This window comes from Agelaius phoeniceus, chromosome 8, assembly GCF_051311805.1.
Source record: "Agelaius phoeniceus isolate bAgePho1 chromosome 8, bAgePho1.hap1, whole genome shotgun sequence".
Classification (NCBI taxonomy): Eukaryota; Metazoa; Chordata; class Aves; order Passeriformes; family Icteridae; genus Agelaius; species Agelaius phoeniceus.
In genome coordinates, this window is record NC_135272.1 from 6,130,679 (window position 1) to 6,144,575 (window position 13,897).

Genomic DNA, 13,897 nt, shown 5'->3' on the forward strand with positions numbered 1-13,897 from the left:
GACTTGGGTCCCCCGAGAGCGCTGCCAGGGAGGGGGGCTTCTTTATGCCACATGTCCCGTGCCCCACCACGGGGCGGAGATTCGGCGCTGGGCTTTTCCCTCTTTGCTTGCCGTTACTGAGGGAATCCTCGTTAGTTTCTTTTCCTCTGCTGACTAATATGCTTAAATTCAGTGGGTCGCCACGTCTGATCTGAGGTTGCAAGCCCAAAGCTTGGCTGCGCTGCGCGCAGGGGCTTGCACAGAGACGGCTGCCGTGTCTCCCCCACCCGCTACGCTGCCTGCCCCCCCTCCTCTCCGCGCTCCCAGAGGGAGCCGGAGAGAGAGAGCAGAGAGAGCGCGCACGTGCGCGAGCGAGCGATGAGGAGAAGGAGAGCCCCATCTCAGAGACGAGAACCAAAAAGGGAGCGCGGCAGAGATGGCCCCGTGCAGGAGGACTGGTCAGGCAGTGGCGCGCGCGATGGCCTTGGCGGGGAGAGAGAGAGGAGCGACTGCGCCCCTCAGTGCACCCCGAGACCACGACAGAAGAGGAGGGGGCGGGCAAAGGGAGGAGGGGATCAGAACCCCCGTCCCCAGTGCTCTCGCCTCGTGCGTGTGTGCGGCAGCACAACATAGTACCGCCTCAGTACACACCCGCAGACAGCCGCTGGTGCCAGGGGGAGGCCGGGGGTGAGGCCCCCGCCTCGCCTCCCCGTCTCACCCTCCTCTCTCTTTCTCTCGGCCCTCGGCGGCACCTTTCGACGCTGTCTCTCGCTCTCCCCAGGCCGCCGTGCCACCGCATCCACGGCACGGTCCCGGCAAGGATGAGCTCCGCCCCAGCAGCTGGCTCCTGGAGTGGGGAGCTAGGGACCGCTCCCCGAGTCTGCATTTAGGGGAACGAAGGCCCTGCGCATCGACGACGACGACGACCGCGATGACGATGACGCCTGCCTGGCCACAGGGAAGGGATCGAGGCCGCCTAGGGAAGCGCTTCCCTCACCGAACCCCTGACCGCCTTCCCTCCGGGCACTGGCGGGACGCCGCCGCTGCCGCCACCGCCACGGGTGACAGGCCTGGGAGGCGACCCCAGCCATGCCGCCGGGGTGGCCCCGCGATGGCGATTGATCGTCAAGCGATCCTCAGACAGGGGTAGCCTCGGGAAAAATCCGGGACCACAAGTGCGTTCGAAGTGTCGATGATCAATGTGTCCTGCAATTCACATTAATTCTCACAGCTAGCTGCGTTCTTCATCGACGCATGAGCCAAGTGATTCACCGCTAAGAGTTGTCTGGCTTTCGGGCACTGCTCACGCCGAGCGGCCTCTTTTTTTGTTACTCTGGTGCCGAGGACGCGCGGGCGCGCGCACCTGGCTTTGACCGTACGAGCACACAGAAACCAAAGGGGAAAAAAAAAACTGGAGCAACCCACGCTCTGAAGGCCGGCCAAGAGGCGGGGGAGCCCGCGCCCCCGACTGCATCCCCCTGCGACGGGAAACGCCGACCTCACAAACGCCGTCCTTCAGAGGCCGCCCAGGCGCTTGGGCTCGGCCTGGCATCCGCGCGGAGGGCCACGCGGCACGCACCGTAACGCGGGAGGGCATGGTGGCCCACCCGCTTCTTGCTTTGATGGGATGACACGCACAACACACACGGCTCGCGGCCGGGGGCGCGCGGCCGTCAGCCCCTGCACATGCCGGTTCTCCCTCGGCCCCCGATTCCGCGGGCCTCGCGGAGCACCGCCGTGCCGCTGTGGAGCCGGCTTTTTTTTTTCTTTGCTCACTGCACGGCCTTCCCCCGGCTCAAGACGGCACACGACAACGACCAGCCCCCGCCGGCGCGCCTCCTGCGGGACCGCTTCCTTGCCGGGCGGGCGAGCGACCGGCAGACGCGCTCCGCCACCAGCCCGGGAGGCGGGCGCCACCGAGACCGAAACCAGCGTCACCGGCGCCCATGGCCGGCTGAACGGCAGACCCCGTCACCGCCAGGGCCGCACTCCCAGGACCGCCACGTCGCACCGCCGGGGCCCCTTGCCTCAGGCAAGTGCTTGGCAGAAGGCGGTACGGCGCTGAGCCAGGGGGCAAGGCCCGCTCTCCTCATTTTCACGTGGAGACTGGGCAGGGAGAAGTGCCCCCGTGGCCGCCCCGCACACCTTCCTGCGGCCCACACGCAGCCAGGAAGGGCGATGGAGGACGCGACGAGCGGGGCCTACGATGGGACCGCAGCCGGGCGATGGCGGGCGCCTTCCGGCCGACCGTCCCTGCAGGGAGGGACATCCGTTGAGCAGTGCCGCCGCTGCCGCTTGGCACGGGGTCGCCCGTGCTCGTGGGCCTCAGCTGCTGGAGGGCCTGCCAAGCGCTCACCCCTCATGAGCGGGCGGTCGAGCCAGGGGACGGCCAGGGGACGACAGTGTGGCCAGTGGGCGTTTGAGGAGAAAACGCCGTTGAGGGGAGGAGAGGCGCCTGACGCGACGGACGCGGCGCCCCACGCGCCAGAGACCGTGGCAGCGGGCCGAGGAGAGAGAGCGGGTGGGCCCCAGTGGCTGCGACCCCACGACCGAGGAAGGACAGAGAGTGCGCGCTCTCTGCCGGCGTCGCCCGTTACGACAAGGCGAGTGGGTCGGCTCCCGCGGCCGACAGCGTGCCGCAGCCTCTCCGCCGAGGACGGGCAGCCGGGGGGGGGGGGGGGGGGGGGCAGGGCGCCCCTCCCAGGCGCGGCACAGTTTACCCCCGCAGCGGGACGACGACAGCGACGGAGGAGCACGGCCGGTGGCGATGGGACAACCCCTGCAGGGGATCGGTGGGAGTAGCTGCTCCCCACCCCTCAGTGGCACCCCGTATGGCCACTGCCCGGCGCGCCTGCTGCCACCGCCGCCGGCACCGCTGCCGCCACAGTGGGCTGCGCCAAGCCGCCCGAGTCTTTAAACCGCCGCCCGGCCCCGCCAGCCCTTTTCAGCAAACCAGCAGTGTTTGACGATGCCGAAGGAAAAAACCTGGGGGGACCGCCGAGGCGCGGAGCGCTAGGTACCTGGCCCTGGGGCGAGGGAAATGACCGGCATGGCCCTGCCGGGGTGCCTCCCCTGCTGCCGCCCTCGGGGGAGCGTCCACCAGCAGGGGCGCACCCGACATCTGCCACCACCACCGCCATGTCCTTCTCAGGGCCTGGGGTTTCCCTCAGTAGCCCAGCACTGCGCAACCGAGAGGGCTGCCGTGGCTCGAGCCGCTCCGCCTGTGTGGGGAACCCGGGCCCGACCACCGAGCATACCTCAGGCGCGCACGCGCCCGTGCGCCATGAAGCACGGCCCGGAACACCCGGAGGCCTTGGCCCTTGGAGCTCCTCTGCCACGCGCGAGAGGGGGGCTGCTCGGCCCAAAGTGGGGAACTCTGCTAGTCGGCAAAAGCCCCGCTCCCCGGTGCGGGAAGCCTGGAGGAGCTGCCTCCTCCGAGCCCCGAAGGCGCCCCTGCCACCCGGCTCCCTCGCCCTTTCCACCTCGGCCGCCGACGGGTGCAACGGCCGGCTGGCCGGCCATCGCTCAACAGGCGAAGCAGCGAGGGAAGGGATGGGTGCGCCTCCGGGAGGGGCCGTGCCGAGCACGCCTCCCTCCCGGCACCTGGGCAGCTTTCTGGCATGCACACCGAGGAGAGCTGAGCTCGGGAGAACTTGGGCCGCGCCAGGGCGCCCGCACGCAGCACACCGGCGACCAGCGTTCGGCCGCACCGGCCGCGGTGGCGAGAGGCTCGGGGGCCCGCGGCCGCACCCCCGCTCTCCGGCGGGGACGGAGCGGCGGCAGACCGGTGCAAGGCCGGGGTGGGCCAGGATGGTGTGGGGGGCGGGGGGGCAAGCTGCCGCTACGGCGGCCAGCATGCTGTGCTTCTAGACCCAGCCATGACGCGTGGAGAGCCCCGCCTGTGTGCACAGTGGCGGGCGCACGTGGCGCGCTTCGTAGCACCAAGTGGCTTTTTCCCCCTCTCCCAATTCCAACCCCCTGCGCCTGGAGGTGCCGCGCGCCTCCGGTCTCTCTCTCTGGGGCTGACAGTGTGCGGCAAAGGGGAAGGGCGTGTGGCCCCCGGTGCCGACCGGGGCCGGCAGCTGGGGGCCGAGCATGAGAACGGAGCGGGTGTGTGAGTGACACCACGCATGCGTGGCATGCCAGACGGCCCGGCACGACGCGGCAGGCGCCAAGCCCCACCGGTAATGATCCTTCCGCAGGTTCACCTACGGAAACCTTGTTATGACTTTTACTTCCTCTAGATAGTCATGTTCGACCGTCTTCTCGACACTCCGGCAGGGCCGTGGCCGACCCCGCCGGGGCCGATCCGAGGACCTCACTAAACCATCCAATCTGTAGTAGCGACGGGCGGTGTGTACAAAGGGCAGGGACTTAATCAACGCGAGCTTATGACCTGCACTTACTGGGAATTCCTCGTTCACGGGGAAGAATTGCAATCCCCGATCCCCATCACCAATGGGCTTCAACGGGTTACCTGTGCCTGCCGGCGGAGGGGAGGCACAAGCTGAGCCAGTCAGTGTAGCGCACGTGCGGCCCCGGACATCTAAGGGCATCACAGACCTGTTATTGCTCAATCTCAAGTGGCTGAACGCCACTTGTCCCTCTAAGAAGTTAGACGCCGACTGCTCGGGGGTCGCGTAACTAGTTAGCATGCCAGAGTCTCGTTCCTTATACGGAATTAACCAGACAAATCGCTCCACCAACTAAGAACAGCCATGCACCACCACCCACGGAATCGAGAAAGAGCTCTCAATCTGTCAATCCTGTCCGTGTCTGGGCCGGGTGAGGTTTCCCGTGTTGAGTCAAATTAAGCCGCAGCCTCCACTCCTGGTGGTGCCCTTCCGCCAATTCCTTTAAGTTTCAGCTTTGCAACCATACTCCCCCTGGAACCCAAAGACTTGGGTTTCCCGGGAGCTGCCCAGTGGGTCATGGGAATAATGCTGCTGGATCGCCAGTGGGCATCGTTTATGGTCGGAAGTACGACGGTATCTGATCGTCTTCGAACCTCTGGCTTGCGTTCTTGATTAATGAAAACATTCTTGGCAAATGCTTTCGCTCTAGGCCGTCTTGCGCCGGTCCAAGAATTTCACCTCTAGCGGCACAATACCAATGCCCCCGGCCGTCCCTCTTAATCATGGCCCTGTTTCCAAAAACCAACAAAATAGAACCAGAGTCCTATTCCATTATTCCTAGCTGCAGTATGCTGGCAGCCGGCCTGCTTTGAACACTCTAATTTTCTCAAAGTAAACGCTTCGGGCCCCGTGGGACACTCAGCTAAGAGCATCGAGGGGGTGCCGAGAGGCAGGGGCTGGGACAGGCGGTGGCTCGCCTCATGGTGGACTGCCAGCTCGATCCCAAGATCCAGCGACGAGCTTTTTAACTGCAGCAACTGTAAGATACGCTATTGGAGCTGGAATTCCTGCGGCTGCTGGCAGCAGACTTGCCCGCCAATGGATCGTCGCTCAAGGATTTAAAGTGCGCTCATTCCAATTACAGGGCCTCAAAAGAGTCCTGTATTGTTATTTTTTGTCACTACCTCCCCGGGTCCGGAGTGGGTAATTTGCGCGCCTGCTGCCTTCCTTGGATGTGGTAGCCGTTTCTCAGGCTCCCTCTCTGGAATCGAACGCTGATTCCCCGCCACCCGTGGTCACCATGGTAGGCACAGACAGTACCATCAAAAGTTGATAGGGCAGACATTCGAATGGGTCGTTGCTGCCGCGGGAGTGTGCGATCAGCTCGAGGTTATCTATAGTAACCACAGCTGCCAGGCGGGCCCGGTTTGGTTTTGGTCTGATAAATGCACGCGTCCCCGGAGGTCGGCGCTCATCGGCATGTATTAGCTGTAGAATTACCACAGTTATCCAAGGAGCGGGAGAGGAGCGCCCAAAGGAACCATAACTGATTTAATGAGCCATTCGCAGTTTCACTGTACCTCCCATGTGTACTTAGGCATCCATGGCTTAAGCTTTGAGACAAGTATACGCTACTGGCAGGATCAACCAAGTAGCTGCCAACCACGGCAGCGCCGCGAAGCGTCGCGCGAGTGCCCGGACGGAGCACCCGGACGCGCCCGGCCCGGCGGCGAACTCGCCTTGCGCCAAACCCCGACCGCCCTGGGCTCCTTTTGCCGCTCCGACCCGCGGGAGCGGCATCGCGGTCGAAGACACGGCGGCGGGTGGCGGCGTGGCGGCGATGGGCGTGGCTGCCGGGATGGCAGCCAGCCGCATCGCAGCCCAGCATCGCCTGGGATGGGGAACGGCGCCACGCACAAGGGACACCCCTCGGCGACGGCCAACCCCAGCAGCCAGCCCTTCGCGCGATGCCTCGGGCAAGGAGCAGGGACCGCTGCGCAGCTTTTTGCCACTCAGATGGAGCACGAGGTTTCGTCTCTCTCTCTCTCTCTCTCGCTTTTTTTCCTGGGGCCCACGTCCCGGTTTGAGACTAGGCTCTGTTCCCCCGCATCCGCGCCGCATCGGGTTCAGGCACTTTCGCCCTCTCTCTTTTCTCTCTCGCTGCTCAGCTCCAGCCGCACCGCCACCTGGCGCTGCTCGCGGCCGGCACCCACATGGGCACTACCTGGACCGGGGCCAGCACTGGCACCTCACGTGTTTTTTTAAGGACACTTGAAGGCTCAGAGGGCCACGCGGCTGTCACACAGCTTGGGACGGTAAAGACGCCCTTCCCCAGGCCAGCGGGAGGGGCGACACCTCGCCTGCGATGGGAAGCGAATTGGAAAGGAGACCGCCCGGCCCAAGCACTGAACCCCCACCCCCCTTCTGCCCCATGACAGAGAAGCCTTGGAAGGAGAGCCAGCCTGCCGGGGGCCCTCTCCGATGCCACCCGAAAAGCCACATCAATCAGGCACGGCTCTGGGAAGGAGCCACGCCAACGGCGACAAGGGCCCCATGGCCACGGTCCTGGGACAACGGCCACGGCCCCCCAGCCCACCTGCGGATCGGATTGCTAGCGGCAGCAGAGGAGCGTGGGGGCTGCCGCCACCCGCCCGCAGCCAACAACGGCTCCCCTTTCGGCTAGGCAACGGCGGGACTGGACCGGCCCCCGCTGGGTGGGGGGGGACTCAGCAGCCCCCCCCCCCCCCCCCCCCCGCTTCCGGCCCGGGGAACCCGGCCGAGAGTGCGAGAAAAAGTGCCACCGACCTGGCGCACAGGCCACCGGCTTTCTCCCGGCCTCGCAGCGGTTGGCTTTCCCTTCCGGAAAAAAAAGCCGGGGGACGGCACGAACTAAAAGGCACAAGGAGGCACGTTCACAACGACCCGTGCTAGCCACGGGGGCCGCGAGGCCGGGGGCCCAGGGGTGGTCCGAGGTACGCGCCTCACTACCTCCTCACAACAGACCCACCGGCATCCTGCTCGCGCCTTCGTCGCAACGCTTCTCGGTGCCGCGGCTTAGGGCCGCGAGAGAAAAATAAAAAGGCCAGCGGAGGCCTGGCGGGCGCCCCCCCAACTCCGCCCGCCTCAACAAAAAGCAACGGACCCGGCGCGGCAAACCCGGCCCCACCCGGCATAAGCGGCTCAGTCGATCTGGCCACGACCGAGGTAGGCGAGGCGCCGCCGCCTTGCCCAGGACCAGTCCGGGGGGGTCTCCATCGGGTGCCGGGCCCGCAAAAAAAAAAAAATCAAACTAGGCCAAAAAATTCTGCCCACCACAACGCAGGTCCCCGGCTTAAGGCCGAGGAAGGGCGACGGCTTTAACAACGCAAGCCAGGGACCACCGCCACCGCCGAGGCGGACGCACGGGCCCAAAACAGCAGCAAATTATTCTGGAGCAGAGGCATTGCTTGGAGAAAACTCTCCCCCGCTTTGTCTGGGCAATCCTTAACCAGTGTGTTACATGGCTCTTGCTGCCAATTTCTTGCTCAACAGTGTGATAGATGAATCTCATTTGTGCTAACGATTGTAACTATATTTTAAATATTTTAGAAAATATTTGTTAAAAAGTAATAGAGGAAAAGGATATGGAATTAGTGACACAAACCAGATGTTTTCAGATGTTCATGAGGAAACAGGATGCAGGATGTAGTTTGAGATAAGTAACATCCCAAAAGGCAATAGGCCTCAGGATAATTAAAGAATCGGCCTTGAAATGGACAAAATTGGGATGATTCCAGCTATCAATGAAATCATAAGGCTTCTTTTTGGAATATAATGCTGGCTTCTATAACACAAGACTTGGGGTGCATGTGCAGCTTGTGGGGTTGTTCAAAGGACAGTGATGATGAGGAGAAGCCTTCGTGGGAAGTGACCACCAAAACCAAAAGACCCCTTAGAAGCAAGCAGAGCATGCACTGTGCAGTCCAGTGACATAGATTTCAAGAATCAAAAATAGGAGGAGATTGACAAAAAATTAGTGATGAATATGTATTAACATCCAGTCTATAATTTGTGTTTGGATTCTTTATCTTTTGAATGGGAGGCAGGGTGAGAAAACCCCCCTGTATCCTGACTGGTTTTGCTTATGCTTTATCCAAACCACTGCCAAATTATTTTGTATCTGTTTGATTATATTTGATTGCATGATTTCATATAAAATTGCTGCTCAATTAAAATTGCTGCTAAATTCTAATGTCGGTTTATTAAATTAGACACATAGGGACCTCATTCATAACATCAGCCCACCTCAGTCACCTCCCCGTTGGGACTGTGCTTTCTACTGAGCCAGTCCTGCCAGAAAAGCAGCTTCAAACACACCTCTAAGAAGGCACTGATCCAGATAAAGCACATCCATTCCCCTCTGCCCAGGGCCACTCCCCTGTACATCTGGCAGCCTGAAAAATCTAACACCCCCTCAGGCTCCAACACATTGTTCCAGCCCAAAGCATAAAGGCAATTTGTTTTGTTAAAGCTGAAGTCATTCCTGCAGGTCCTTGGCCTTCCAAGGCCAACGCTGCCACTCCGGAGGGAATCCTGTGACCCCGAGCATTTGATGGTGACCACACCAAAGCAAGAGGTGGCTCCTTCAGCAGGAGAATGGCACATGGCAATGCTGTTCCTTTGTGTCCCCGGCCTTCCCCCCATTGTTTCAGCAATGGCAGCTACACTTAGGCAGCTTCAGCAGAGCTTATTTGTGTTGGCTGAGTGCAGATCAGGACTCCCAGCCCACCTCTAACAGCAGCTTGCAATGACAACAGCACCTGCACACTGAAGTATTTTGCTGGAGGCAAGCCTGTCACAAGCACACACCCTCTTCAAACTTCCCATCAAACAGAAAGGAGAAGAGCAGGAAAAGGCTACCTTTGGACCAGTCTTCCCCAGGTCTACAAATGGGCCAATTCTGGGTAGAAAACTCCCACCAGTGCTGGCCTTCTTCTTCATGGTGAGAAACTTCTCCCACAGGAACTTCGAGGGAAGCAGCTGAAAGGCAAAAATAAACCAGACAGAGCCTCAGAGTTGGGCTTGTTCAGAAAGGCTTTTCTTCAACAAGTGGCACTGGTGAACAATTTGTGATCACATTGTCCAGGACAGTCCTGGAAGCCCTGGAAGTTGCTTGCTGAAATACTCAGCACCAATAAATTTACAATACAGAGCGCAATACACATACTCCAACCACATGGCTCTGTCCCATCAGCTTCTCCGTGATTGCATGTGACATGGTTGGGGATTTCTGCTCTTTGGGCATTTCTTTCCTCTTTAGCTTCATTGGATTGAGGCAGTGACCTTTTCAAAGAATGGGGAGGAGCTCTCAGAACTGCCCTGACTCCATCCCTGTACAGCACTGAGAACTCACAGCAAGGAGATATCACTGCTGGGTGAGTCCAAGAGAGGCAAGAAAGGAACGTTGTACCAAGAGGGAGGAGCACAGGAATGTGTCCAAGTTGTAGTTCTCTCTGTTAATTAGCATTTGTTTTCTCTCTCTGGCCTCACAGACCCCTACAGAGAAGAAAACACAGGGATCTCCTGGACAGAGCCTCAGCAGTGGGGCATCTTCAGTCAAGTGAGCTCCAGACACCAAGGGACCTTTGTGGCCCTGGCTCCAGGGAGCAGGAAAGAACTGTACAGCCCTCAAGATTCCTACCAATCCAGAGCTTTCAAGAGAAGCCAACTCCTTTGGGAGAGATACCATCAACACATGGTAAACCAAAATCAGGGGACAATTCCCAGCACAGGAAGATTTCCACCATCCTGCAGAACAAAGGTGTGATGGTGTTCACAGGGGTCTTAGGATGAGGGAAGAGACGAGGATCTGACTCCATGGTTCAGCAGGCTTGATTTATTATTTTGTGATATATATTATATTAAAACTACACTAAAAGAATAGAAGAAAGGATTTCATCAGAAGGCTAGCTAAGAATAGAAGAGGAAGGAATGATAACAAAGGCTTCTGGCCTGGACTCTCTGTCTGAGCCAGCTGGGCTGTGATTGGCCATTAATTACAAACATCCAACATGGGCCAATCAAAGATCCACCTGTTGCATTCCACAGCAGCTGATAATCATTGTTTACATTTTGTTCCTGAGGCTTCTCAGCTTCTCAGGAGGAAAAATCCTAAGGAAAGGATTTTTCATAAAAGATATCTGGGACACAAAGGTGCTGAGACATTTTCTTCTGGATGTGCTGCAGCAGATAACTTGCTTTGCTGTACACTGTGTCTGCAGGGCTGGATCCGTGCCCACACAGGAGCTGGGAGAGAACAGCTGCTTTGGAAGCTCTTCCAGCTGGGACCAGCCCTGTCTCACAGGGCTTTGGGCAGAGTTTGACCTTCCCCCCCAACATGCTCAGGTGTCCAAGAGCTGCTTGGTCTTGACACCAGCAGGGGGCTATTTAAAAATCACAAACGAGACAGGACTGCTGTGGAACTGCCTTGAGCTGTTTTATTTTCCAGCATCACTCTCATTACATGGTTATGACAATGGGAAGATGCCACCTGCTCACATCCCAGGCGGCAGACCAAGAACTTCATGTTACAACTTCCTTTCTAAGTTTCTTGACCAATCACACAAAGCAAAAGCACATTGACAGTAGTTCTATCCAACCACTATAAGCACACGTACTTTTGGTTCAAACAATGCTTGCTTATTTTGAATACAATACCTGCTTGTAAGCCTTAAAGCACAATGCACAGAGCTCCATTATTAAGCTTTAACCCTCCTAATATCTTGCTAGATAAACTTTTCTGTAGCTTAGGGAGTTGTTCTAGACAAGCCTTAATACACAGACCATTGTTCTATTTGTCCTTGCTTTTCTACTTTTTAAATAATTTTTCTGCTGACCTATCGCATGGCAGCTGCTTAGCTCTAATCACAGTTCTACTGTATCTGAGGCTTGCCTTTTGCAGCTTTCCCAAAACCCTCTAATTTTGTGGATTCCCACAGTTCCCCCTCTCTATTCATCTGAAAAGAAACCTTCATAATTGTGTCGTTTATTACATGCGTTTCGTAGCCTTACTAGAATATTTCTGCTTATTACCTACTTAAAGCATTTTCTTGCTTGCACTAAAGCAGGGGCAGGGAGAGCAGGGACATCAGGGCAGTTTGCAGCCTTAACACAGCCCACTGGATACTTACAGTGAAAGATGTCAGTCTTTCTCTGGAAAAAAGACGAGGTGTCGAGGTCTTCTTTGGGAATCCAGAAGCCATTTTGAAGGCAGCATCTCCCAGATGAGTGACAATGCCTCAACAAAACCGGAAGAAGCAACAATGGAACTCTGAAAATCCAGAACCCAATTCATGGCAGAGTCAAGGCATATACTGGTGCTAAACATTTTCTATGATTTGAAAGTAGCTAAGGGCTTGTTTGGTGTAAGTAGCTAGTATGTTAGGCCTCTAGTTGGACTTTATTTGAACTATAGGGCTGCCTTGTGCAATTCAAAGATGGATCATACTGAAACCTGGAGCTAAAAATCTGAACATTAAGAATAGTTAGAACAGACAAAGCTGCAGCCTAAATATTACCTTAAAATAGCTGGAGTGGACATCCTCTTCTTTAGGCTAAAGCACCCCTGATCTCTCAGCTGCTCCTCACAGGACTTGGGAGAGACTGGAATGTTATGGCTAATGGCTTAAAAATTGTTATAAAGGACTTTCTGCCCATTGGGACAAAACTGTATAAAGAAGCTGCGACCACCCAAGCCCACCCTTCCCTGAAAATGCCTCTGGACTGGAACTTGGCACTGTGAGTTAAGCTGCCGAAGGGAACTTGAGACAAGACAAAGGTGACACTATTGTCCCATTAGCTCAGGGCTGGGGAGAAGTAAACAAGGCTGCAGAGAAAAACCTTTCCACAACAAAGCCAAACTCAGCAGCTGTCCTGAAAATCAGCTCTGTCTGCCTTCAAGGTGGACAAGTCATAGCCACAGACTCGTCTGCTGAGGCCAGGTTTGCACACAAACCTCCCATCAAAGACCTCCACAGTGCCCCCAGACCCATTCCTGAGGCCTTGCACCAGACGACTGCAGGGCACGCAAAGTAACACAACAGATCTGAAAATCCAGAAGCCAATTGATGGCAGACTCAAAGGACAGACAGATGCTAAAGATTTTATATTATTTGAAAGTAGCAATAGACAGAGTCCAACTTGCCCCACCCCAGGGAGGCACCTGGGAGGTCCCACCTTGCCCAAATCTGCAGGAATCCATTGGAGTCTTACGTTTTGCCAGACCTCACCACAGAGAAGACCAGAAGAGGATTTTATGGTATGCCAATGGGATCCATGGAATGGTGATGTTTTTCACTTCATCTGTCTCTGTCACTCTCCTTCTTCCCCTTCTTCCCAACCCCCCATCCCCCCCCCTGCCACCCCCCCGCTTCTTTTTCTTTTCCTTTCTCTCTCTCTTCCTCCTATTTACTGTTACATAAAATCCAGACTATTGATTTTGGCATATGGTCTCAATTGCACCTCAATTCACAGCCCTCTCCCTAAAAATTGTAATAACCAGATGATAACAACCCACTGAAACTTGATGAAACTTGAACAGACCTCTTTCACCTTTAAGCACTTTAAGCAACCACTAGACGGGAAAAAAAAGTATAGACCAGTACATTTAGAAAATGTTGCATTCCTTCAGTGCAAAAAAAAAAATGCACAATCCGTAGAGCATATATTGTTCATCCACTCAGCTGTGCATTGTGGTGGTGCTCCCAGGGGTCTTAGGATGAGGGAAGAGATGAGGATCTGACTCTTGATTTATTATTTTATGATATATATTCTATTAAAATTATACTAAAAGAATAGAAGAAAGGATTTCATCAGAAGGCTAGCTAAGAATAGAAAAAGAAAGAATGAATAACAAAAGCTTGTGTCTCAGACAGAGAGTCCAAGCCAGCTGACTGTGAGTGGCCATTAATTAGAAACAACTCTAGGAGACCAATCACAGATGCACCTGTTGCATTCCACAGCAGCAGATAACCATTGTTTACATTTGGTTCCTGAGGTCTCTCAGCTTCTCAGGAGAAAAAACCCAAAGGATTTTTCATAAAACATGTCTGTGACAGTGCAGACCACTGAACTGCTGCACCAGAAGACGGGCATTATCCCATTATCCTGTATTTCCCTTTGGCATTCTCTCTCAGAGTGCAGATGAGACAAAACCAAAAAGTTCAACTTGAGTCAATCTTTACCTCCAAAGGAAATTCAGGAACTTTCTGCAGAGGCCAATGCTCTGCACGCTGATGAACTCCTTGCAGAGGCCAATGCTCTGCACGCTCAGGAACTTTGCAGAGGCCAATGCTCCGCGAACAATTCCCCTGGCGAATGGCCCAGTGAAGCCGCCTGCAGGAGCCCAGGCTGCGCACAAGCAGCCAGGGCCGCGTTCTCAGGCAACTGAGGCCGCGCCGCTGTCACAGACGCTGCCGCCGCCTTCGTGGTTTCCAGGCAGCCGCGGAACCCGGCAGCCGCCGCCCTTTCCCGGATCCTGCCCCTCCCGGCCCCGCACGCCCCCCAAGATGCTGCCGGGGCTCGGT

At 56.8% G+C, this 13,897-nt stretch overlaps 1 protein-coding gene and 1 non-coding gene across 2 annotated transcripts in view; both read right to left on the reverse strand.

Moving 5' to 3' along the window:
• Window positions 1–1,109: 1,109 nt before the first annotated feature.
• LOC143694735 (5.8S ribosomal RNA) lies at window positions 1,110–1,262 on the reverse strand. Its single transcript, XR_013183386.1, has one exon. It is a non-coding gene; the product is annotated as a 5.8S ribosomal RNA (ribosomal RNA).
• A 5,198-nt stretch (window positions 1,263–6,460) lies between these two features.
• The window catches only part of LOC143694702 (uncharacterized), a 33,990-nt gene continuing 26,553 nt past the window's right edge, over window positions 6,461–13,897 (reverse strand). The window contains 2 exon segments of the mRNA XM_077182700.1: window positions 6,461–6,558; window positions 7,140–7,190. Of these exon segments, the coding sequence (XP_077038815.1) occupies window positions 6,461–6,558; window positions 7,140–7,190 (149 nt within the window).